Below are 27,673 nucleotides of genomic sequence, written 5' to 3' on the forward strand. Positions count from 1 at the left end.
ATGGATTTGTGTTTCCATAATTGGCATATTTGATTTACTAGTAAGTCCCTAATACAGTGCACTGAGAGTGCCAGGGCCTATAATTCAAATGCTACTAGTGGGCCTGCACTACTGATTGTGCCACCCACATGAATAACCCTGTAAAGGTGTCTCAGACCTGCCACTTCAGAATCTGCACACAGTTTGTAACTGTAATATTGACTTGGCAAGTGTACCCACTTGCCAGGCCCTCATCTTCCCTTTTCTTAAACATAACTCACCCCTAAGGTAGGGCCAAGGTACCCCTGTGGGCAGAGTGCTGTGTATCTTAAAGGTAGGACATGCACTGGCGTGTGTGACATGTCCTGGTAGTGAATTAAAGTGCATTTCATTTTTCACTATGGAAAGGCTATCTGTCACATAGGATAGAATAGAAGTTTTACTTATATCATCTTATAAGCGTAACTTCCTATTGAGACAAGATAGGGAAATTCAATTTAGTATGCCTGGACTCAAAATTAAAAAAATTTGCTTTTAGTAAAGTTGATTTTTATGTTCTGTGTTCCAAAATACCACAATTAGAAAGTAAGAATGCTCTTGCTTAGCCATCCTGTGTGCCTCGGCCAGATTTGTGGATTGACTGTCTGGCTTTGGAGTGACAGGGGCTGTGGATGTGCATTCTCTTCAAACAGCCACTGGGGGGGTAGGGGTCGAGGTGTGTCCTGCCTTTCCTGGATGAGTCTGAGTCAGGCTGGGCTGCATTTAGAGCAGTGGGAGGAGATTTTCTTGCACCTGAATGGCCCTGGCCTGCTTTAGACAATGCTATCAACACCTCCCGCTGGGAAGCTGGGCCAGAGAGGACAAACTGGTTTGGACTAAGTAAAGACACTTTGCCTGAGGGAAAAAATGAATTTTGAATATATATATTAGGGCCCAGAACCCAGAACTTTAGAACTCGTTTGGGACCAAGAAGACTGCCAAGAAAAATAGCTGGAGAAACTTTGAGGAAGAATTACCACTTTGTTGTGTTGGCCTGCAGTGGCTGATTCTGTCTTGGGCAGTGAAAGGACTGGGCTGAACTTTCTACAACTTCTTTCCGTGAGTTTTTCCAAGGTCTTGAGGTAGAGCTTGCCCCCTGTTCAAGAAGTCTCAGGAATAGCAAAGACTTCAAGTTCATCTGTTACCGGCACAGGGGACTGTGTGTTTTGTGCTGCAACAGAATAAAAAGCAACCCTACACATCAATGACCCCACTGCGAACTGAAGGCACCTTAGAGGGCACCGCCGCATCTTGCACTGCAACCCTGGTCTCATAACGATGACACCCGAAGCTGCCACTGATGCACTGCTTGCACCATGACCTCTGGGCACTGCACTCCAAACTGCCTTGCTTCATGCCCTAGTATCACTGATGATGCTATTCCACACCAACCTCAACACCGCTGCATGCACCGTGGTTCGAGGGCACCACTTGTGAGTTTCATTAGGCACCGTCCTCATCCCGCACCGCAGCCTTGGCCTACCGATGCCGAAGCCATCAGCTTCAGTTCGTCAGCCAATGACAGGGCTTTAGCAACAATGACACCGCTGCTTGCACAGTGATCTGCCAGCACTATGGAGAGCACCGAAGCCACTGGATGACTGTCACCGAGCCGCTGCCTGTACCGTGACCTGAGGGCATGGCACGCAGCACGGCTGCACTGCGTACCGCAGCCCCAATGCCTGCCGGCGCACCCAACTTTAACAGCAAGGAGTCTGATTTGTAACACATGTGACCTCAATTACCCGACTACTCCTGCACTGACCACCGGAAACAATGCCTGTGGTCGTCAGCTCTTCGTGACTCGAATGAGAGTTTGCTGATGCCCTGCATTTCTAAAAGGTACTGTTTTGCAGGTGTCCCCAACACCACAGTCAGCCATACCTGTTTGGATTTACAGTTTGGATTTACTGTTCACTACACCATGGTAGCCTCAGTTGGAGCTATCGACTTGAAGGAACTGTATTTTAAGCCAAAACTTTGATTTTGGGGATTTCTGAGAACTGTGTGGTGGACCTATATTGTTTTTGGTCTTGTTTGCACAGATACAATATTGGTTATTTTTCTAAAACTGGTATGGTGTCTTTTGTAGTGTTTTAACTATGTTACTGTTGGTTATGTGCAAATACTTTACACACTGCCTCTGAAAAAAGCCTGACTCCTCGTGCCAAGCTACCAAGGGGGTGAGCAGAGGTTATTTAGTAGGGTATTCTCCTTATCCTGACTAGGAAGAGGGGTCCCTACTTGGACAAAGGTGCAGACCCTTGCCAACTAGAGACCCTCATTTCTAACAGACATCTTCACCTATCATCCACTCTGCGCTGTGACTCGGGCAACACACCCCCCGTTTCCTGATGCCCCGCCCACTTTCCAGGTGCTTGAGTAAGCATTGACTACTCCTTGTCCCTGAGGGCTTATTACGTAATATCATGAAATGTGAAGCAATTTACGCTGGCCAACATCATTAGACAATGAAGCATCTATCTTATTTTATGCTACATATTACAAGTTTTACTTAGAAACTGAGGGGCATATTCTCAAGGAGTTATCGCCAAGTTTGTGGCACTTTATCGCAGCCAAAGTTGTGAAAGATTTATCACCCCATTCACAAGCTGGTGCCAATAGCCCATAGCACCAGTTTACTTGCGATAGCAGCCGCAAAAAACATTGCCACAGATGACACACGCAACTATCGCTAATGCAAAAATCTGTGACAACACCACTCCGCAACATTCTCAATGACCAGCCAGATCGGCGATACAAGCACAAAACATGTGATAAGGCGCGTTAGCAGCCGGAAACTAACACCTGCTCTGACCTGGTGTAGAGTTGGACAACAGCCTGCACAACAAAAGGGAGCCCAGCCCAGAGCCACACCTGAAGGGCAACAGATGCCAAGGAGCCACTGATCATGCTGCTTGGAGCCCCAACAGGACCACAACACCCACGCCACCACCCCAAGAACCCCCCTCCCTGGGCCCCCTGGCCATAGACATGCCACAACAACTACACGGAATCATGTACCAAATAATACGCCTGAAGTCGCACAATCACATCTGGTGACATGCATGTGTCATCACAAACATGAGCTTCACACATTCACCTTCGAATCCACAAACAAAAATGTATTCAAATAAACAGAACAGAAATGAAGACACGTGCTGGCACCCCACAGTAGGTCACAGCGTGCAAGACAAAAATCATGATGAGAAGGTGTGTCCTGCACACATCAAGGGACAGAGAGTGAGCAAAGGAGTTGAGGGAGACAGAGAGAGAGAGAAATAGAGGGAGAGTGAGATAGATGGATAGAGAGGGGGAGAGAGAGATAAGTAGATAGAGGGGGGAGAGTGATAGACGGACAAAGAGGGGAGAGATACATAGAGAAAAGAAGAGAGGGACAGGGAGAGAGAGAGTGCCGACACTGCGCACCCAGGACACAATGCTCACCTGCTGCTACCGGCGTGTCTCCAACCACGTGCCGGTATGTAGTGCAGTTCACCAGGTCCCACATCTGAGACAGACCCGTCATCTGAAACAGAGTCCAGATACATGAATGGCACAGAACATACAATTGCACACAACATCATCGTCTGTCTGCCCCTGCGCACACAGGCAGCTGCACCCCACGCCCTCCTGCCACCCAGCGGTGCATGTCCGCCCCTGCGCACCCAGGCAGCTGCACCCCAGCCCCTCCTGTCTCCCAACGGTGCATGCCCGCACCTGTGCACCCAGCCCTCACTGCTCACCTTCAGCCACTGTCTTGTAGAAAAGAGGGCCCACCACAGGCGGCTGCAAGCCCCAAACCAGGAACCCGCAGACATGGCACCCTCTACATCATGCAGCCCCACAGCTCCACTCTGCAGGCCACCAGGTCTCACTTTTGATGATGGGTCTTGATTTTGTCATGACAGAGGACATACTAGTGCACAGGGCATCATCGCAGGCTGCACACCCGCTCAGCCCTGCCACTAACTCTGTGACCCTCGAGGCCACGCCACATGGCGGTAGGTCCCCTAACCTCTGGCTCAGGCCTACACTACATTCCAGCAGGGCACACAAAACCTGAGCAGTCCGGACAGCCGGAATGGGGCATCATCGCAGGCTGCAAGCCTGCTCAGCACTTAAGGTGCCCCTACCTCAGTGCACCGAAAGTCACTGTCCCGTGGCAGTGTGCCTGTGCCGGCCACAGTGTATCCGGTGCAACCAAATCTGTGCACGCAAGTCATTGACCTTCTACAATTAGGTAGCATGATGCGCACGCCATCAAGTCACCTCCGGGCCGGCGGAATGTGATGTCGCAAGTCCCTGGGCCCCATGCGTACATGCACACCACACGGATACAACCCGAGAGAGGTTGGAAACTGCATTGGGCACGTGGGTCAGGCCCTTTTTATTGGCAGGGTCACATGTCCTGTGACGGGTGTGCTGGATTTGTGTGGTGTGGGTGTAAACCAGCCAGTGTAGTCCTGGCATATGTAGAGTTGTGAGCGTAAGCAAAGTGGGCTGGCCTGGCTTGTGACAGTCCAGTGTAAGGGTGTGAACAAGGACGCCGGGGCTCTGGGTGTGGTTCTGTACTGAGCTGGACAAGGAAGTAACAATTGCGTGTGTCGCTGTTGTTGCATCGGCGCCATCCGGACAACATTCGGCAATGTGTCACCCTGTGTCCCAAGTCCAACGACTTGAGGCACATCGACGTAAGAGGAATTCACTGACCCTACATTCATCCATACTACCACACTTTAAAGACCATAGACACAACACATCTGTGTGATTCAGAATATTTAATGCACATTCAGTGGAATGTTGCTTTTGGAGCAGTACAGGGCCATTCAACCCCTACATGATGATGTTGGCCCATGGAGGGCCAGCCAGAGTCCTTCAGGGAATTACATGTCCTAAGGACAAGGAAGAGTTTAGTCCACAGTCTGATTGCTTTGTCATTGGGGATCAAACAGAATATGGTAGTCCATTGTGAGGGCCAAGGTGAGTGTTGCAGAGTACATCAGGGGACAGTGGAAGGTGATGGTGCAGAGGGCAGAACTAAGTTGAAACCGGCCATATGGCAGAGATGAATGCTACTGCATTCTTCTTACCACTGCTGTTCCATGTGCCTCACGTGTGGGTGTTGCTGGCCTTTCTCCTGCAATGTGTGGCAGTGACACCTCAGGGACAGGAGGTGGAATGTCTGCCACACTATGTGGCACTGACACTTCCGGGGCGGAGATGGGGATGTAGTGGCAGCAGCAGCATGCATCTGCGCCAGGCCTTGTGGCAGCAATGCCATAAGGATGGTATTGAGGTCATTGAGGAACACAGCTACCAGACGCTGGTGTGCAGCCGTGTCAGTCTCTCTTTCCACATTGGCCTGCTCCATGTCTCCATTAACTTCCGCATGTGTCCCAACTTCCAGGTAACATCGCTGGAGCCACTCTGACTGGACAGTGGTTCTAGTCTCTGAGTCAGGGCTCCAGCGATGTCAGCCATGGCCCGTTGGAGAGCATGGAACAGACTGTGGTTGTCCATTAGGGACTGTGAGTGGTCCCTGATGGGACTTAGACATCCACGTATGAAATCTAGTTTGTCTGTCATGCGGTCAAAGCCCACCCGCACCTGTTCAGCCAGCTGCTCCTGGCATCCCAACATACAGCATTGGAAGGCAATGTGTTATTCTTGGGGGTCCTGGGAGGCAACAGTGGTGGTGGGTGGTGGGTGGTGGGGGCTGCCTGCTCTGTGGTCTGTGCAGAGGGTGGGGTGTCCTCATTACAGCTGGGCTGACCTGCTCCTGGAGGTGGGCTGCAGAGGCTGTCAATGAACTCTTGGAGGGCGTCAGAGTCAAAGCTGTGGTGGTCCTCTTCGTCATCAGAGAAGAGAGGTTCGGGCTGCTCTGCAGGAGGTGTTGATTGTCCCTCTGCAATGTGAAGGGGAGATGTGGTTTAACAATGTGTTCACATGTATGTAGTTGCATTGTCCATGTTTACATACAGACTGCATGACTGTGTACATTGTGGCTGTTTGGGAGGAGCTGCCTATTTGATGGAGGACAGCGGACATTTTGACAACAGACGTGTGTGTTTGTACTTGTACTTTATCAACTCACGTTTCCCTGCAATACCAATTGTGATTGGCCAGTGTCTACACCCAGTCGGCACCAGTTGTGTCATGTGTTCTGTTGTGGATGTGTTATGGTTTGTGCCACATTGTTGTCAGTGTTGATGTGCTCTGGATGTTTTGTGTGTGTGCTGCATTTTGGGAGATTCGATCCTGCACTCTGCTTTTGATGTCCCATATCCCTTTCATGGGGTGTGCCTTTGACTTCTGTGCTTATACAGTGCTGAGATGTTCCATACTTGGGAGTTGGGGGTTTGTGAATGGTTTGTCCGCAGATGTGCTCAGCTAAATTGTGCATGTGTGCCATTGTGCCCATCTCCTCTGTCCCCCCAGTCCCTGGTTGTTAATCACCCTGCTGCTGTAGTGTCTGGTCATGTTGAGCAGTGTCCAGTCCCCCTACTCCTGCCGCAGTCTTCCCACTGATGACTGTGGACACCATTTCCTTCATGTCGCCCAGCTGCTCCTGTGGCGCAGGACTCCCACCTCCGGTCTGTATTGCTGTCTTCCGGTTGTTGGCGAGTTTCAGCTTGGTATTGTGCTTGACATCATTCCAGCACCTCTTGACCTCTTCCATTGTCCTCTTCAGCACTTCCACTGCATTCACCATATCCACGATGGACTGCCATAGTCCATTTTTGGTTGCCAATGACACAGTGGAGGTGACCAACAGTTGTTGATGGTGTTCTACCACCTCCGTTATCAGGATACTTTTTTCCTGTGTACTGAAGCGCTTCTTCCTACTCTTCTTCTCCTTGGCCTTCCCTGACCCCGAGGTCCCAGGCAGGTTCTCCAGGGGGGATTGTGGGATTCTGTTTCTCCTCAGTACTTGCTCCGGCAACATCCATTGTGCTTCGCTGTTGTTTGGCATTTGTTTGTCAGCTTTTTTCTACTTTTATGGTGATTTTTCCTGCCTGACACGTGTGAATTGCAGGCATGTAGCTAGTTTTCGTGGATTTTTGTATCACGATTGGCCTCATCGCAGCTTTTTTTGCATTCGCGCTTTGAATTTCTGAGGTGTGGCGTTGATTTTAATGCGGTCATTTGACGTGTTATCTGGAGACTATCACATGGGGCCACCGTGTTGAGAATGCTTCGTTATCACAGCAAAATTTTCCTGCGATAGATTGCGATTTTGGAAGTTGCGTTAAACTACTTTTGTGATAGTTATCACACATTCTTTAGAATATGCTCCTGAGACTTTTTTCACCGTGTAACTTGAGATACCAAGACAGTGGGGTTTATGCAACATTTTTGTACACACATTCAGGTGAATATGCTTATTAAATAGTAAGGAACCATGATTTCAATTTTGTCAATTCGATCAGAAATCCTATGCTAAAATATAAGAAATATGGGATCTTCATATGTTTCTTATTATTAGCACTTACCCATGGGAATTGTAGCAGAAAGGTCTTTATTTTGTAGTGTAATGGTTCCCTGAGAAACACTCTGAAGTTCCCTTTAACTATTCCTTATTAATAATTTGTAATACAGCCAATTGTCTTCGGTTTTCATTACAAGAGGAAGCCAGCAGAGCATTTTGACAGTCAAACCTTGTACATATCCTTGTGCAAATCATATAATTAAACACTTTGCACTGGTACAAATAAAAAAAGGATCAGAAAAATCCATATGCACCATATTTTCACTGCCAGAGCGTGATTCATGAAGTTTTATTCGGGAAGGAGTTTGGTAGAGGGCAGTTTTATTTAATCACTTGTAATTGGTAGGAGTAACGGAAAGGAAAGTTTTCTACCATACCTATAAATAAGGTTTTTCTCTATAGATGCAAATTTCCAAAATTTAGGAATACAAAAAGTTCCCAATAGTACTCTTCTAAACCTGCCTCAGTCACAGGTTTCCGAAAATGCACCAGGAAAACATTTGTGACCTCACTTAAGCACACAAGTAAGCTGTTTTGCATGGATGAGTGTACTCAGTGGCCAATTGTGTACGTGAAAGTGCATTTGCATTGGTGTAATCTTTAAGTTTTCCTGCAGAGAAAATATGAATTCTTTGAGAAGGAGCCTTCTTTTCCCTAAACACTCACCACTTCTTATTGTTTTCTCCTGTCTTTTTCAACACTGGAAAGAGGTTTATTCATGCCCAAGACAGGGGTATATCTCCAAGTGGCATATGTGCAACAAGTTAATGCTGCTTTAGCGGCACTTTTCTGCTGCTAATGCAACAATATTTATATTGCTGTATCAACAAGCTGTTGCTAACAGCCGCTCGCGACAGCTTTCTGGCGATAGCGGCCGCATCCAACATCGCCAACTATGTTAGTGATTACTATCGCTAATGATATGCAACGTAGGCTTTACCGTGCAAAAACGCAAGCTAACCCCACTACAAGATACTTACAAGGGGATTCTTTAAGTTTTGAGGACCAAAAGAATTGCCCCTAACTGCAGTTAGAGGCAGTTTTCTAAGACCAGAAAATAGCTGGTCTTAAAAATGGAGTTAACCCTTGGGGCCTAATTTCAGCAGGTTTTGTTGCTGGACCATGCTGCAAGCAATGTTGCTGTGCTGCCCTGCGACGAAACTACAAGGCAGGACTGCTCACCATCCATAAGATAGTCTGTATTCCTGGGCCTCACTCATGAAAAGTGTTGTAGTGCTGCGACAAGACAGCATTACAACACTTTTCACCACCCGCTTCTTGAGACACCATAGATGCACTGTATTCACTAAACAGCGCTCCATGATGCAAGTAATGATAGATACGTCTGGAATCCTGACGTATCTGTCTGTGCTAAAGTCATGCATTGCTGCAGTTGTGTCACAACCATGACGCAACTTTAGCAATGCTTGGGGCCAGCCTATCCCTGTGGCACTGCGTCAACTTTACGCCTCCCATAAAGCAGGTGTAAGGTACTGATGGAGTTCCGTTCTTGATGGGTGCCCGGTGTTGGCGCAGTTAGAGATGGATCGATGGCAGTTGCGCGCTGCGGTGTCATTGTCTGTAAGTTTTGGCGGAGTGGTGGTACTGAGGGAGTTGACAAGACGTGCATCGGTGTCCTTGATTTGGCTGTGAGGGGGACGATGATGGTGGTTGTGTACTGTGGGCATGGTGAAGACGTGATGTATATAATGATGGTCAGTCCAGGAGAGTCCAGTGGTGTGGCTGTAGTTGCAGGTCCCGCTGGCGGAGGAGATGCACTCGGTCGTGTGTCCTGCTATGTGGCTTGCTGCTTGAGTCTAATGTTGGGGAACTACCCCAGGATGGGGTAGTATTCTGGTCACTGGGGTTGTCCAGGTTGAACATGAGTTTGCCAAGTAGTACATCATCAGTGGATGGGAGAGCCTGGTGTGCAATGATGTCTACAATGAAATAGGTGACCGGGTGTCCATGGTCCGGGGGCATGTAGATGAAGGTGACACAGAGGATGGGGTTGGTCCGGATCTGGAAGTTGGGATGTTCCATGGTCACAGTTAGGTAATTAGAGTGCATGGTCAGTCAGAGTGTGCTGCTGTAGGTGATGGCAATGCCTCCTCCTGGATGGTCAGGGGGGTCCTTGCATGTGATTTAGTAGCCATCAGTGATGGCGATGGCGCTGTCCAGTCCAGAGCAGATGTTGGTCATGGCAGGCGATGTGGCATCCAGGGTTGATGGCGAGGTGAGTGTTGGTGCAGTAGGGGTGGAGTGTCCGAGAGGAAAGGTCCTTGGTGCTGAGCGCGGTCCAGGGGCAGACGGATGCAGACAGCCTTGCCTATGGCTTGCTTTGGCACGGGAGACCTCCATTAATGCAGGCATTACATCGTAATTCCTTTAGAATGCAAATCCAACAACGCAGGTGACTTTACGTCGCATTCCATTACAATGCTCTGTGAGGTCAGTAATTGGGTATTTAAAATGTTTAGGGTGTGTATGGGTTTTGGGTGTCGGAGATGAAATGTGGGGTGTAATATCCGGTACATTTTGAAATTTGGGGTGTGTTTTGGGGTCAGTCATGAACATTGGGGTGTGCATATGGGACAAATATGAAAATTGAGGAGTGCATTTACATCAAATATGATTTCTAGGGTGTGTTTTAGGGGCTCAAGATGAATTTTAGTGTTCAGGGTTTGCTTTGGGATGCAAGGATCAGATTTAGGGTTGCACCCACTGAAGTGGGAAAAATAATGTTTACATCTCCCCAATCCAACACCTCCCCTACTGTTGCAATATGCCTAGTATTAGTATGTATTGTAATGGAATATGAAATAATAATAGTATGCGTCATAACTTTATAAATACGTTTGGCACACCAGTGGTATGCCCGCTGCACATGCCTACACATTGGCTGACATTGAGTAGTGCTGCGGGGGGCCTGGACAGCTGGGAGGTGGAAAACGCCGGAAAGAACACTGGATGGGGCATGGACGCAGGGGTGTGTGTGTGAGTGGGTGTTGTAAATATTTAAATGAGAGAAATCTTACTTTGAGGCCAGGTCTCATGTCTTTGTTGTTCCTGCTCTCCTGAATCTGCTTAGAAGAACAGGAAGTAGGCAGCAAAGCTCCCTCCCCTTAGCCTATCACAAGTCTGCAATGCATCATTGGGATTGGTCATTGGCGCTGGGACGAGGCGTTCAGCCTGGGGCTGGAGGTGTGGGCATGTTCTCCATGCAGGCTGTAATGCAGCCTCCATTGCGACCAGGACAGTGCACATGCCTGCTTTGTGTGGCCTGAGCGGGCTGATAAAACAGTCACTGCGCACTTGAGTGGGCATGCCACTACCCCCCTGCCCTGCTCCAAGAGTGGAGAAGCCCTACCCACCCTCCCACCCACAAAGGAAACATGGCACAATAACATCAGACAGTTATCATCCTGTGATGATTATTCCTCTTCTTGCGCTGCTGGTAAGCCTGGGGGTGCGCCATCTACTGGTTCTAGTCCTGGTCGACTCGACACCCGGGCCTCCTCTGCTACGTGTCCCACCTTCTCCTTACCTGGACATTGACACATTGACGCAATCTGCTAAAATCTCTCCAAATCTGTGACTCACCAGCCGGAGCCTCTTCCAGGTGGGATTTCACAAGCGTGGGTACAGCATCATAGCCAAGTCCCCTGGTGAACCTCCTGATGCAGTTGATGCAGCCCCAAGGCGTGAACTTGCAGCGCTGCCGCAACACAAGTTTGGCGCAGCTCAGGGGCCTCACCCTGCATAGCGTCTGGCCAGTGCAATCTCATCCGGCGTATGATGCAGAGAGGTGCCGCCCACTATTAGTAATCCTCTCTGTGCATCCATGTGTGGTGGTGGATCATAGTATGCAATACAGACCTCCCTATGTTGGTGCGCATGAGTGCCTCTGCCATTCACAGCTCCAAGGGGCGCAAGGCAGTCTTCTCACTCAGGTCAGCAATGTGTCTCCATGCGACCAGCCAGACTTCACCACCAGGTATGGGCGATGGCTGCGCCTCAATGTCTACCACCACTGCTCATCGACTCCACAGCTCCTCTGCATCTCACTCCAGGCTCCAGACGCAGGCCCAGCCGGGCATCCAGGCTCCAGATGTATTTCCAGTGAGGCCTTCAGGCTCCAGACTCAGGTCCAGCGAGGCATCCAGGCTCCAGACACTGGTGCAGCAAGGCATCCAGGCTCCAGAGGCAGGTCAAGTGAGGCATTTAGGCCCTAGATGCAGGTCCAGCAACACATTCAGGCTCCAGGCACAGGTCCAGTAACGCAACTAGGCTCCAGGGGCACGTCCAGCAACGCATCCAGGCTACAGGCACAGGTCTAGCAAGGCATCCAGGCTCTCATCCTGCTCATCCTGGATGTTGGGTGGGATGAGGGAGTTGTTGATGTGTGCTGCACTTGGCCCTGGCTGCTCCATTCTGCATTAATTTATTTTTTGTTGCCTATTTTCTACAGGAAGTCGACTGATAGGCTATTTTTTCCATTACAGACAAAAAACTCATGGTAGGATGACTAACGTGCGTTTTTTTTACCGCTACTGGGCCTATTGTTGGTTTTCACCCCTAACGCTGGAATTCCTATCGCCATCACGCTAATGTTAGCAGCAGTTTTCACTGCTGGTCCTTGATGCTATCACCATGTAGTGACACCTTGTACATACTTCTCTAACAGGGTAATAGTTTTCAGTGGTAAACAGCGGTAAGAAAACTGCCGCAAGCTAGCTTTAGCAGTAGTTTTTGCCAGTCCTTGTACATATGCCCCCAACTGTTTTCAGGATCAAAGACACTTGGAAAAAAATATTGAATTCCACAAACTAATTTTGGGAATGTTAGCAAACTTTTCAAGGCATCATCTCCCTCACTTTTGCGAATATTTACTTATGCATAATAATACATCAGACTTGCGTACGATCAGCATGTCTATTCACCCATGACTATTCAACCCTTGTAAATTGATCCAATTTGATGTGGTTGGGCCTTCTGCAATGTAGTGTGGAGCAAACAGATTTTACAGAAGTAAATTTGCACCAGGGCAAAAAGGAGAATACCTGATTGAGTAATTGAATGCAGCCGCCTTTTGTCCCAAAGGACTGCGGTGGGACCCAGTAATGTCTCACAAGAATACAACTGGATCAAATAAAACATTTAAAACCAAAATTGCAGGGGTGTCTGCGGAGATACTGTGTTAAAGCAGAAGGCTGGCCATCAAGGGGGTTGGGTGCACGCAGGGCCTGGCCGAATGTGAGACACTTCACTGATCCCATGGTCTTGAATGTGTTAAAGGAGTGAGGTCTCCATGCTTGGTTGTGCAGATTTAGCTTGAAGTATAGTCCCACATCGCACCTGAAAAGAAAAAAAAATGTATTTTGATCACTTATACAATGACCAGCAAATCTACTGTTGCCAATTAATTTGCACTGTTCATTTGCACCAATGTTAGATTTCTGTGATATGGCCGGTGAGACTGAACTCATACATGTCCAATGTTTATCGTTTAGAATCTCTGACTGAACTGGACGGTATGCCCATTTCCCTTTGTTAATTAATTTCCCCATAACATTTTAACTCAAGTGTCTGTGTAGTGCATGTTCTTAGAATACAGAGAGGCCTGGAGACCTCAGAGAAGAGCTTATTATAATTGAATTGAATAAATAAATAGATGCGCTTACCATGCAACAAATCCAACAGATTAACATATCGCTTGCAGTCCGAATACGTGATTACCACACAGATAGCTTACTGGTGGCAATTTAGTAACCTCCCACTAGATTCGCGCTTCCGACAGTGGATGTACAGAGTGCTCTATATTATTTTTATTTTCCTATTTAAAAGAAAGTAGAACCAAAATAGAAATGAATAAACTGCCGTGCAGTAGGATAAAACTCAGTCGGTAGAATATTTTAATTATAGTTATTAATAACCGAAAGGTATTCGTAGCCTAGTAAAACGTTTTGTTGCATATATGGGGCATTTGAAATATTTGATATTTTGAAGTTTTATAACTGTGCTCGTTACTGATAATGTTCTTAGCCATTTGAAGAGAACTGTATCTGCCATTGTCATGGAACGTCAGTCTTTTATGTCGTTTCAGGATTACCTTCACAATGGTTACGGAGTCTCCCTAACAGATAAGAGTCTGATGCGGTTTTTGGAGGTTTTCAGTCAGAAAGCTGAAGGAATGTGCCTCTCTAGCACTGGTGCTGCCCTGTGCGACAATGTTTGCTGGCGCCCCCCACTGACTCCCTCACTACCACCCTCTAACAATGCCCCCTCAAGTATCCATAACCACTCTCTCCCTATCAGATGTGTTTGATTAGTTATATAGCGCCACCTATACCAATTTAGGGTGTCGGAGCACTTTATACCGCACACTCATTACACTGAGGCAATCAATCATATGTGTGGAAATCAGTGTAAAGGAGATGTTACATAAGCTATAAAACTACAAGGTGAGTCACAATCCATACTGACAGGCAGTATTGTTTAAGAGTGCTTGGTCTTGAGAAGCACAGACTCAGAATTTAAAACATAACCCCATGGTTGGGGGTCACATTTAATAATAAGGATTTTCTTTTTTTACCCTTTTTGAAACATTACAATAATGAAAAACAGGTAAAAAAAAATCATATTGCGCTAAAAGGGTGTTATAGTTTAACTCTGCTGAAAAAAAGTCAAGGCCAGTTCCTTGTCAAGCCTTGTGAATTAGGCAGCAGGCCATACAATGTATTTTCTCACCCACCATTGAAATATTAGTACTTGGGATGAGCAACACGTGAATGTAAATGTGTTCAAAGAAACGAAAAATAGTTTGGTGTGCCAGTCCCAAATGCAAACTATTACAGTTATGTGCCTGCCATGATATGGAGACCATGGGACCTGCATAGATGATGTGTATTTTAAAGAGAGAAACATTTCCTATCAAAATTTGAATTTGGCATAATTTAGTTAAATCTTTGATTTTAGGGACAAAGCTGAGTCTTTGATCGCGTTAGACACACATATTTCTTACTATTTGGGCGGAGGCAGGAATTGGGTCAAGACATTTAGAGAAAAAAAATCAAGGCTCCTAAGCGTTCGCCAAAAATCAGAACTTTGCTTTTGTAGCCATTTAAATTAAGAACACGAGTGCCCTTCAGACAGATGAATGCCTGATATTAGATACGCGTTTAACTGTAAATAGATTGGAAATTATTTCCTTATTTTATTGCCATCTATTTTATTGCCATCTGCAGGAACAGCATTGAAAACATTCGTAATAACCCGAGCAAGGAATTTAGGTGAGGCTATAACAGAAAATTCAAATGATATTCTCTCTGCAATCTGGAACACATACTAAAGCCCACAGACATGTCCACTGCTGCTGTGTTTTTCATCTGTAAAAAACTCCATAGTCTGTTTCAATGGCATATAAATCTAATTTTACATCTAATAATTATGGGATGATTGGGTAATCTGTTTCAAATACTTGGGTCCTTATTACCAGAGGCTCGCATCGCCGGACCGTCACTTTTAATGACGATCCGATGGCAAAGGACTCTCAATCATGTCTATGAGGTGATTCAAAGCCACTCTTGACATGGTATGGCTTTGCATGGCCTCATAGATATGGAGTCAGACAAGGCAGCACAACGCGCTGTCTTGTCTTACTCTACATCAAGGAGGTGTTGCCTGGGCGCTGCTGTGAGTGTGTTCTGCCCGGTTGTATGACGATCCGTCGATGTTAATGTCCTCGCGAATTATGCGGAGTAATGGCATTTTAACATCGCATGCGTTGTAATTGCATGCGATGTTAATGCCATCGTTCCGTTGTAGCCATTGCAGCAAAATGCTGCGATGGCAACGACAATGCGATGTAAACATCGCGGTGCAATAGCACCGCGATGTATTTCCATCGATGTCATTGGTGTTTCCCATTCTGCCCCAGATTTACATCGCGTAAACCAGGGGCAGCACGAAAAACTTTCGCCTCTTCAGAGCAGGCATAATGAGGACAAATGCTTACATTCCTCCTTGTTTTTTCCTCTAACCATGTGTGTAGAACAAGGAAAATGCCTCTTGTAACTGTTATTTTGCAGGAAGGTGCCCCTTCCTGCACAAAACAATCCTGCAAAAAGGCAGAAGAAAGCAAAAACAGGGAGAAATAAAAGTATTTCTCTGTGTTGTGCCATTCTAACGTCTGCTATTGCATGGTGTTAGTTTCTGGTGCTGCTGCAGAATAACACCTCCTTGTAAATCGGGGGCAGCATCAGAAAGCAATGGGTATTGTGGTGGAATTTCACAGCAATAACCATTGCTCACCCCTTTCACACAGATAACTGCATGAAGGGATACCATGTTTACAAAGTAGCGTTAAGCAAGAAAAAGTTGCTGAACGTCACAGTGTTAATATGGTTCGGGGCAATGCGCCACCATAACATCAAAAAAGTGCCACAATCCTCTTGTAAATATTCCCCGGAGTTTCCCATCTGTTTTCCTCCTCAGCAATAGTTATCATTTACAAAGCATTCGATAAAAAAGCTAAATCATTCTATATACCTTAGTGATCGACCTTCACTCCAATGGCGAGCCACTCCTGCTATCCACATATTATTTATAAAAAATAATCCCTTTGGATCAATCAGTACAAGCTCATCATACCCCAGAATTATTACCTGTACGGTTCTGACAACCTGAAAACATCTTATTTCTGGCAGATTCAAGAAGGCCTATCAATGCACAGTTGTAGCAGAGTAAGAACCCTAGGGCCTCATTTACAAATAATTGGTGTAGGGCAGGAACCCAATAATCTTGCTGCACTGCCCTAAACCAATTCAAAAGGGCAGAAATGCACCATATTTACAAGATGTCCTTTCAAGAAGCATCAATGCACTATTTGCAACTGAGCGCCAATGCAGGCCCCTTGCACCACAGTGCAAGGGTGTCTGTGTTGCTGGCATGATTGCTTTTGACTGTAGAGTTACCCACAAAGATTCAGGGCATCTATAGTCCTGAAGAAAGCCTTGGAGCCTTGGAGGCCACACGTTAAAGGCTGAAATATGTTGACTTTATCTGGGGTGTAGGGACATCATATCCTGCAGACACCTCCTCTGATTTCATTATACCTCAGGCACTCACCAATATAAGGATACCTGGGTTGCCAAAAGTATTTTTATATTCAAAGACCTCGGTAGGGAAATATTGAAAATGCTGATTAGAATAACTTTGAGCCCACACTGGTTTATAGGGACCAGTGTGAGAGCCGATGATGAATTTTGCCAACAATAGAGTGGGTGAGGTGTCTAAAAAACAACCTATTATGTCGCCTGTGGTTTCTCTCATTAGGAGGATAGTATCCTATGCCCCACCGAAATTCTATCTCCCCTCTCCTGTTATAAAAACTTGGGTTCTATTCTGGGTTTAGGTGTAAAATAGTACCAATTTTACAACCACAACAAATTTGCTTGAGCGAACATATGCTCCACTGCAAATATTTTGCCCACAATTTCTCTAACAAGTGCTTTTTCTCGCTACCTTTCAAAATCTCTTCTCTCTCAGGGCAAATACATGACTTTCTGGCACAATAGATTATTTTTCACTGATATTTCAGAGGGGAATTGAAAATTAATATACTAATACAAGATAAAAGGGCTATATCTTAATTAAAATTAAGTGACTATATAGTTACTGAAAGAAAACACAACTATTTTCTTCCTGATGTTTGCTGACCTTTACTGAGTCAGTTCTCCTTCACTGCAGTTTGCTTGCCATGACTGAGTAACAATTAAAAGGTTTTGAATTTCTCCTGAAGAACATGCCGTACAGAGTTATGCAAAAAATATCCAGAAACCTTGAACTGCAGAAATACATTAACATATGAATACTAGTGAGACAAAAGATGAACTTCAAGTTCAAACTGTAAAGGCATCATGGAGTGTGCATCTGGAAGGAAGAGCAAAGATACAATTGTAAATTGTAATCTATTAATGTAAAGGAGGTCAATGTCAACACTTTGTTCAACATGGAGTATGCATGTAAATTCTTTGAAATCACCGTGTTGCTAGATTAGCTACAGGACATTAGGTTGCAGGAGTATACATTTTAAAAGAGAAGTCGTGATCTTGTAAATAAGGCATTGACAATTTGCAGAAATACAATTATAGGGATCGAGTAAAACTTGCATCTGATAGAATAGACTATGCTCAGAGAAAGGAGACATACAGAAGATGGAATGTGTGGGGAGGTTCATTTGAAAGCGATAAAGAGATTCAGCAATGAGAAGTTTTATGCCAAGGTCAGTTTTCGTGGGACTACAGAGGAGTCTTTTTTTGAGATTGCGTGCAATCTGAGGATGTAGAAATAAACAACAGTAGTGGCGTGTGAGATAGTGCTATATTAGGTGATTTTTGTAATTTATTTTATTTAATACATTTTTATTGATACAAAAAATATAAGTGAATGGATGAAAGGTCAGCGGCTTCTGCTTAGTTTCCATCTGTTTGGGAAGGCTGATTCCTTTCTCGATCCATGTATCATTCTGCATTGTTGCCCCCTGGTAAGTTACTTTTGTGTTGAACCAGATGGATTCCCATGCTGTGCCTTTCAATTTCCGCATCATGCGTCTGTCTGTTTTCATCAGAGCTTCCCTGGTATGTTTAAGTATTGGGTTGGATCTATGGGGGTGTCTGTTTGACTTTAGAAGGGCTATTGGGTTGAGGCCTCCTAGGATGTCTTTCTCCACTTCTAGCCATTTGATAAGCACATGCAACAAGCAATGTGTCCCCTGAAAGGTTACTGTCAGACCGCTGCTTTTGGCAAGAGCAGCTGATCAGCTCAATGACTGGACACATAGCTTGCAAAATATTGAGAGGTTTAGGCAGTGCTGAAAGGCAGAACTAATTCGTGTGTGAACATGCTCTTGTATGCCGTTATTCTGTGAATCTAGCCAATGTCTAAAGCTGGTTGACTTTCACACTGGCTGTTGGCTGCACCATTGTGACATCACTACTCAAATGTAGTAAAATATCACATTGCAATAGTAATGTCATTTTGTTATTGTTGGTGACTAGTTATGTCACAACTGTAGCACGAAACCACAAAGTGTTTCTATGTATTTATTGCATGGTACGTGAAGATATTTAAAAAATTTAGAGCTTCAATTTATTTGCAAAAGATAGGTTACCGCAACAAAACATGTCTAGAAAATGAAAGCTGCACCAGTCTTCTGTAATTCTCTTCCCATCGCCTCCTGTTTTGTCTCGTTTCCTGCTCTTTGTTAACTGTGTCCCCAGAGTCCTTCTCTGAGACTGTTTCTTTCAACAATGCATTTTTATTAAAGCCTGAAGACTTGATAACCGTTTTTGCAATTTATCTAGATTAATTTGTCTGCTTTCCATTTCAGGCACGAGTGAACCCCATCAATGTCACTCCACCAATACGAGCTGCAGATCAGGATCGTGACATTCAGCCACCTTCGGATCGACCCGGCATCCTCTTCTCCATCCTTGTTGGTTGGTATCTGCTAAGCAGCTAAGCATGCTATCATCTGTAATCAATCAGCATTAGGATTTGGCAAGTAGGAGTGAGTGCAAACGTGGTTACGTTGAAGCTGACGAGTTAGCCCACTGGATAATGCCACCAACGCAAGATGCAATTATTCTTCGATTTAAATTAAATGTCTTATTTTTGTAACTAGCAGAAGGTTTGCAGAGCCCATTACGTTTTTCAGTGGGAAATATTCCCTGGATAGTTGCTCGGGTCTCACTCTCTCTGATAACATACAAAAATAAGCTTGTGAATATTTTGTTTGTGTCTTTTAATGAAGCTAGTCTGATGTAATATCACGCGGGGCATATATGTAGAGAAGTTAAGTGGCGCAAAATAGACGAAAATTAACATAAGCTAGATATATTGTGTATAGATATTTATATTTATATAAACAACATATATATGTGTGTGTGTATATATATACATATATATGTATATACATATATATATATATGTGTGTGTATATATATATATATATTCTCCATTGCTGGTTCCCTTTACCACTCGTGCAGCGCTCGGAACGGGTGCGGCGCCCTGCAGCTGAACCACGCTGCTAATCCATTTGCCACTGTTCCCTCTCGAAGGAACAAATTGGGTCGCACTCCACGGGTCAATTTTGCAATTTTTTTATTTTTTCATTACATTCCGTAACATCTGCCTGAGTCTGTGGAATGTAATGAAAAAATTAAAAAATTGCAAAATTGACCCGTGGAGTGCGACCCAATTTGTTCCTTCGAGAGGGAACAGTGGCAAATATATATATATGTATATATATATATATATATATATATATATATATATATATATATATATATATATATATATATATATATATATATATATATATATATATATATATATATATTTTTTTTTTTTTTTTACCTACTGGCGGTCGCCAGTAGGTAGTTATAGTTAGGATTTTTTTCAATGCAAAATCTCAAATTCTATTTGGAATAACTTTGGCGCCGGTTGACGAATCTGCCTGAAAATTCCCTCAAAATGGCTCGTCGAGCTCCGGTCCTTCCCTGAAAGTTTGGGGGGGATGCGTCAAGCGGGGGCCGAGATAAAAGAGGGGTCCCAAAACGCGTTTTCCCCATGTTAATTTCCATAGGACGGTCAAACTCACTTTTAGCCCGAACGGCTGAATGGATTTACACCAAACTTGGCAAAATTGTAGGGACTGGTAGCCCGATGTGCCTTGGCTATGTCTCAAGATATGTGCTCCAGTAGATTTTGAGTAATTTAGGTCAAGAAAATATATATATCGATAGGCGCGCCCCGGTACGCGCACCGGGCGTGCAACGCGACTTGCTCATGGAAAGCTGATTGGCTCACGGGTGTCTGTAAACATTCGAAACAGTCCGGAGCGGCCGCCATCTTGTGTCTCGGTAGGATCGAGACACAAGAGGTGGTATAAACAAAAGGGGGAAATGACTATAAGGGGGCAGGGTAGACCCCCCCTGACCCCCTAGGTTTGATGTGGGGGCTATAATAGGGTCCCGCGGGGCATTTAAAAAAAAATTGATTTGCGCGGGGGGAGCGCACCGGGGAGCAAAGCATGGGGAAAATCCAGGGCCTTATTTATGAAGGCCTTGAGACAGTTTTGCGCCGCCGGTGCGTCACTTTTTGTGACGCACCAGCGGTGTAAAAAATGCGCCTCGTTGCGCCATATTTAAAAAGTGACGCATCTAGGTAGATGCGTCACTTATAAACCCCTGCGCCACATTATACCTGCGTCAGGTATAATGTATGCAGAGGGGGCGTTCCCCCGCAAAAAGCCTCGTAATAGTGACGCAGTGAAATCTATGAGATTTCACTGCGTCACTTTTAGGACGCTGTTGCGTCAAAATCTTGCGCCTGCCTCACAGCAGGCGTAAGACTTGCGCAAGCCCTTTCACATGGGGCTTTCCCCATGTGAAAGGAAAGGACGCATTACTGGAGTTGCGTCACTTTTGTGACACACTCCAGCAATGTGTCACTTTTGCGCTTACAGATACGTCAGAAATACTGATGTATCTGTAACTCCTTGCGACACCAACATTCTGGATGTCACACAGAATGGTTTTCGAGCTGGCCACAGTACGGAGACAGCACTCGCGGGCGGTGCTCGATGCGGGTCAAACGGCGGCGCTTGTTTTATTAGATCTGAGCGCCGCCTTTGACACCGTCTCGCATGGGATCCTTTTGCAGCGTCTTGAGGAGGCAGGCGTGACGGGCACTGCATTGCAGTGGTTTCGATCGTTCCTGGCGGACCGTTCTTTCTGTGTGGCTGTCCCGCCCTATCAGTCCAAATTCCATCCTCTGACGCTTGGGGTCCCGCAGGGTTCCTCACTGAGCCCCACGTTGTTCAATCTGTACGTGAGGCCGCTGGCTGAGGTCGTAAAGCACTGCGGTATGACCATGGTGTCATACGCAGACGATACTCAGGTAGCGGTCACGATCAGCGGGGATTCTGAGGTGGAGGCCCCAAGATTCCGGGACGGACTACGGGCGGTGGCCAGTTGGATGACGTCCAACTGTCTCCAACTGAATGCCAAAAAAACAGAGATTATGGTCTTTGGCAAACAGACGGATCTCTGGGGCGACACTTGGTGGCCCCTTGAGTTGGGTCCCACCCCCACTCCGGTTTCGGAGATAAAAAATCTGGGGGTGTGGTTGGACCCTACTCTTTGTTTTGTATGCCACACCAAAAGGATTGCGGCCTGCTGCTTTGGCATTCTGCGTAACTTGAGACCGGCGTAACTTGAGACCGGTACTCAAATTTTTTGACGCCACGACCCGTCAACTTGTGGTTCAGGCGACGGTGCTGTCTCGGCTTGACTATGCCAGCTCCCTTTTTATAGGGTTAAATCAGGCCGAGCTCACCCGCCTCCAGCGAGTACAAAATGCAGCTGCCAGAGCAGTTGTAGGCCTTCCTAGGTTTTGTCCTGTGTCTCAAACCTTGCGTGCTCTCCATTGGCTCCCCATCAGGCAGAGGATTCACTTTAAAGTATTGTGCTTGTCCTTTAAGATCTTAAAAGGTCCCTCCGCCCAGATTCTTCATAATCTTCTGTGTCCCTACATTCCGGGCCGTTCCTTATGTTCCTCGGACCGTGAATTAGAAGCAGTTCCACGTTTTAAACGCAGCCGAGTTGGGGGGCGCTCCTTTCAGGTGCGTGCTGCTGCCCTGTGGAATGCCCTTCCATTTGAAATCCGGACCATTGTTGACCTGCTCTCATTCCGTAGGGCTGTCAAGACTCTACTGTTCCCATAGTCCTTTCCCTTCTTAACATCCATCTTCTCAGTTATGCTGTGTGGCTTCCTTGTCAGGCGCCGGGACGCTCCTTCGCTGGAGCAGCTGTGCGCATAATAAATGCCAGTAACATAACATAACATAACATAACATAACATAACATAACATAACATGATGCGTCATACATTAAATATGACGCATCAGGAATGTCGAAAGGAGTGCGCACTGAAAAGTGATGCATCGCTGTTTTCACGCAGCGATGCATCACTTTTCATAAATGAGGCCCCCAGTTTATTCACTGTGTCACCTCTACGACCCTTTCTTGTGTCAATACGTCCCTCTTGCATACATTACACCTGACGTAGGGATAATGTGGCGCAGGGGCTTACAAAGTGACGCAACTACCTAGATGCGTCACTTTGTAAATATGACTGAATAAGGTGTATTTTTTACAGAACTGGTGCGTCACAAAAAGTGACGCTACAGTGGCGTTAAAGTGACGCATGGCCTCATAAATGAGTCCTTCAGTCCCTTACTCATGCGTCATATTACATTTATGACATATTATGTTCGGAAGTTCTTACAGATACGTCAGTATTTCAGACGTATCTGTAAGCGCAAAAGTGATGCATTGCTGGAGTGTGTCACAAAAATGAAGCAACTCCAGCAATGCATCCTTTCACATGGGGCCAAGCCCCATGTGAAAGGGCCTGCACGCCTGCTGTGAAACAGGCGTAATATTTGGAAGCAACAGCGTCATAAAAGTGACGCAGTGATATCTCATAGATTTCACTGCGTCACCTCTACGACCCTTTTGCATACATTACACCTGACGTAGGTATAATGTGGTGCAGGGGCTAACAAAGTGACACATCTACCTAGATGCGTCACTTTGTAAATATGACTGAACAGGTGCATTATTTACAGCACTGGTGCGTCACAAAAAGTGACGCACCGGTGGCGTTAAAGTGACGCATGGCCTCATAAATGAGGCCTTTAGTCTTCTACTCATGCGTCATATTAAATTTATGACGTATTATGTTGGAAGTTCTTACAGATACGTCAGTATTTCAGACGTATCTGTAAGCGCAAAAGTGATGTATTGCTGGAGTGTGTCTCAAAAATGATGAAACTCCAGCAATGCATCCTTTCACATGGGGCCAGGCCCCATGTGAAAGGGCCTGCACGTCTGCTGTGAAACAGGCGTAATATTTGGACGCAACAGCATCATAAAAGTGACGCAGTGATATCTCATATATTTCACTGCGTCACCTCTACGACCCTTTCTTGCGTCAATACGTCCCTTTTGCATACATTACACCTGACGTAGGAATAATGTGGAGCAGGGGCTTACAAAGTGACGCATCTACCTAGATGCGCCACTTTGTAAATATGACTGAATAAGGTGCATTTTTTACTGTACTGATGCGTCACAAAAAGTGACGCTCTGGTGGCGTTAAAGTGACGCATGGCTTCTAAAATGAGGCCTTCAGTCTTCAACTCCAGCAATGCATCTTTTCTTACCCTTCCACACCCCCGTTCCTTTTCAACATTTTCTTTGAATATCCACATTCCCCATATTCACTCTTCTTCTCCTTACTTTCCTTCCCAACACTCACCTTCTTTCAGTCCCCCTACTTCACTTCCTTTCTCCTCTCATACCTTTCTGTTCTTTCTTACTCATTTTCCTTTCCATTATCAATGCACTCCATTTCACTTACTCTTTTACATTTTTTTAAGAATATAGCTCTTTGATGAGAATTGGAGGTAGTTCTGAAAATAATGTTTTTTTTCTTTTTTTAAGAACATAAACAAAAACAGGGAATGGAAACTGCTCAACAGGAGCAAAAAAAACAAAAACAATTAGGGCTGGGAACTGCAGTGATGGTTCTCCAATGCTCGAACCATGAGCAGGACACTTTGCTCCCCATAGGTAAGGAGTTGATCGCAGTATCTGCATTTCAGGACAGCATTGTTGAAAGCAGGTTGAATATTTGGAACGAGCTCCTGCGATCGCCCTCTCCCAGAAGTAGTTGCTCCTCCGGTGGATGTAGAGGCCCCATCACTGGGAACCTCTTGTGCCAGAGCCCTGACACTTTCCCGGGCAAAATTCTGGGGGTGCCTCCTCTCCACATGCCGTACCATTGTAAAGTTCCCAAAAGAATATTTCTTTTTGGGGTCACCCTGTGACAGGACTTGTTTGCAGATCCTGCACTCCACTTTTGGAGCATTCACCTTTTTCTGGTTTGGTGGTATTGAAAAAAAATTCCAAATGAAATGCTCCTTCACCTTTGGCTGAGGAGGCTCTTCATCGATGAATTCAGGCTCATCATCACTGCTGGATTCTCTGGCAGCCATGGTAAACCAAGAAAGATCCAAGAGCAAAAAACAGGTCTTTCAGTCACAAAAGTGGAAGAAGAAGTGAAGGAAATGGGTGGGGATTTCATTCTTTGAAAAAAAACTGTTAGCAACCAATGAAAAGTGTTATTTTAAGGTCACATGACTTGACGCGCTGATGCTGAGCGCACCGGAGCGCTTCCGGGTGCGCATACGTGGCGCGAACGTAGGCGCTTCCGGGGGCGCACACGCGGCGCGAACGTAGGCGCATACGCGGCGGGAACGTAAGCCCTTCCGGGGCGCCTACGCAGCGCGAACCTAGGCGCTTCCGGGGGCGCTTACGCTGCGCGCCGAAGTGACGTTTTGAGAGTTTCACGGAAATGCAAAATCATTTTCATTTCCTTATTTAAAAAAACCTGCTTTCATATGTATGGTACTAAATGTCTTGCGTTATTATTTACTTTTCATTCATATTTTTTTTCACGAACGAAAGTAGCGCTCTGGGTGCGCTTTCCGGAGAGCTTTCCGGAGCGCGCACCCAGAGCGCCCCAGGAAAAAAAAATAATAATAATAATTAATACTTACACAAAACAGCAAATTTAATAAAAAATCATAGGTTAGAAACTCGATATAGAAAGGAATTCGCATTTAAAAACCTATGAAATTCACTGAAAAAACCATAGGTTTCACACCAGTTATAGTTAGGAATTAGCATTTAAAAAACCTATTAAATTCACTGAAAAAACCATAGGTTTCACACCAGTTATAGTTAGCTGGAAATTTTACTGACATAAAACCATTGGAATTCCCACGTTATAGTAAGTTGGACTCACTATAACTTGTGCGCCTGCAATGCACTGCTGATGACGTCACATATTACATCACTCATGACATGGTCAGTGACATCACTCATGACATCACTGATGACACCATCCTTGTGACAGAGTGACAGACCTCCTTTCAGTGTAATGTAAGCCTTGAAACACATATTCAAAAATAGAAATTAACATTTTCAAAAAAATGGAGATACCCATACCAGTTACAACAAACAATTCAGTAATTTCACCATCTATATACACATCCACTCATTCACCAACAGTTCTATATTGTCACTCATACATATACTCACTCATTATATGTAGTGATACACCTATACATCCTGTTACACACCGACAGCCATCCAAAAGTTACTCACACACATATTCACACATGCAAAAAAACTATATAACATCCATTTATTTGCATATACAGCTATACACACACTACCACTTTACTTCTAAGGAAACTTACACATACTTACTCTCTTAAACAATCACTTATAGAAACACATAGGGGCATATTATCAAGGGGGTTTATCTCCGCTTTTTTGGCTTTAAAAGCCAAGAAAGCGGAGATAAAATTATCTCCCTATTACCAAGCTGTCGCTAACACCAGTTAGTGACAGCTAATAGGAGATAGCGACCATCTTGGGCCCCGCTTTGCATGTCAGTGATATTTATCACTAATGACATGCAAAGTGGGCGTGCCAAGATGTTAGCGACTGGAAACAGTCCCTAACATCGCTATCTCCTATTACCAACTTTTGGAGATATTCGCGCTAAGCGCAAATATCTCCAAAAGCTAACACCTGCCCTGAGCAGTTCTTAGCCATGTTATCCAATGGGAGGTGGATAACATGGCTAAGAGCATTTGCTCGATAATGCATGAATATCGCTGACTTTTCAGCGATATTCATGCATTGCGGCCGTTTTTTATCGCATTTGCGATAAACCTTGCTAATAGCAAGGTTTATCTGCGATAAAAATCGCCGATGTGCGGCGATAATTTTTGTCTCTAAACAAGTTAGAGACAAAAATTATCGCTAGTTGTTGGTAATATGCCCCATACTTATTTAAACAGGAACTCTTACAATCTCTCACTCTCACATATATTCACTTATATATATCAATACTCACATATACTAGATTAAAACATATGTCGTTACTGAAAAAGACAATAGTGAGACAGTCGTTTACTCACTAACATACACATATACACACTCATCTATCCATACAGTCCTGTACATATGCTCTCTTCAAAACACATACAAACAGTGAGTCAGTCACCAACCCATAAAGCCACTTATACACAAAGTGAAACACTGATACATATATTTAAATATTTAAACATTACTCGCTAATATATGTATTCACTAAGATACACTTAATAAGCCAGTTAACCAATCAATTTTTTTTTAAAAAACACACTTATTTAACCATTTATTCTTTCATCGTCCTTTACAAATACATATATAAAATATATATGCTTTTAGAAAGACACACATTCACTGGATGGTGTCATCAGTGATGTCATGAGTTATGTCACTGACCATGTCATGAGTGATGTAATAAGTGACGTCATCAGCAGTGCACTGCAGGCGCGCAAGTTATAGTGAGTCCAACTAACTATAAGGGCGATGCCGGCCAGGGCCCTATGAATAAGTCAACCACTTTGGGTCTGCGAGTAGAACAAACTTCTCCCGGTAATTGCAGAGGAGATCATGGGAATAATCGACAATCGAATAAAAGCCCAACAAAATCTACCTTGCCATGTATAGACCTACCTTCGGCTTCAAATCCCTATATTGTCATCTTAACCGGAGTACCAGAGCTAGAAACAGGTAAAGGGGAGACTTACCTTGAACTAAAAAACAAAACCATCTTTTGGCTAAATAAACATAGACCACTCCCATCATTAATACAGAGTGAAAATCTATTTGGTAGGCAGGTTAGTTGGCTGGGCCAGAGACAGAAAGAAATTCCGGGGGAATATGTCTTGATCAACTTTAGAGACACGAGGGTGGTCCAACATATCTTGAATAAGGGAGACTAGTGGCATCCAGATGCTCCCCCTTGGTTACTTCTATCCTCCTAGTCCCCTGATAGAAAGAATGGGAGGTGTATACAAAAAATGGGAAATGATTTGCCAAATATGGGCAGGGGTTTTGAAACACTCCCGACCTTCAACATCCCTGTCAGCAATAGAATTAGCAGTTTAGTTGATTGACTGGATCCCTC

At 45.1% G+C, this 27,673-nt stretch overlaps 1 protein-coding gene across 1 annotated transcript in view; it reads left to right on the forward strand.

Moving 5' to 3' along the window:
- PCDH15 (protocadherin related 15) overlaps nt 1–27,673 on the forward strand; it is a 2,701,201-nt gene that overhangs the window by 1,229,657 nt on the left and 1,443,871 nt on the right. Inside the window, exon 9 of the mRNA XM_086921939.1 lies at nt 18,903–19,011. Coding sequence (XP_086778065.1) covers nt 18,903–19,011 — 109 coding nt within the window. The remainder of the gene's footprint in view (nt 1–18,902; nt 19,012–27,673) is intronic.

The sequence above is a fragment of the Lissotriton vulgaris genome, chromosome 5 (genome assembly GCF_964263255.1).
Source record: "Lissotriton vulgaris chromosome 5, aLisVul1.2, whole genome shotgun sequence".
Classification (NCBI taxonomy): Eukaryota; Metazoa; Chordata; class Amphibia; order Caudata; family Salamandridae; genus Lissotriton; species Lissotriton vulgaris.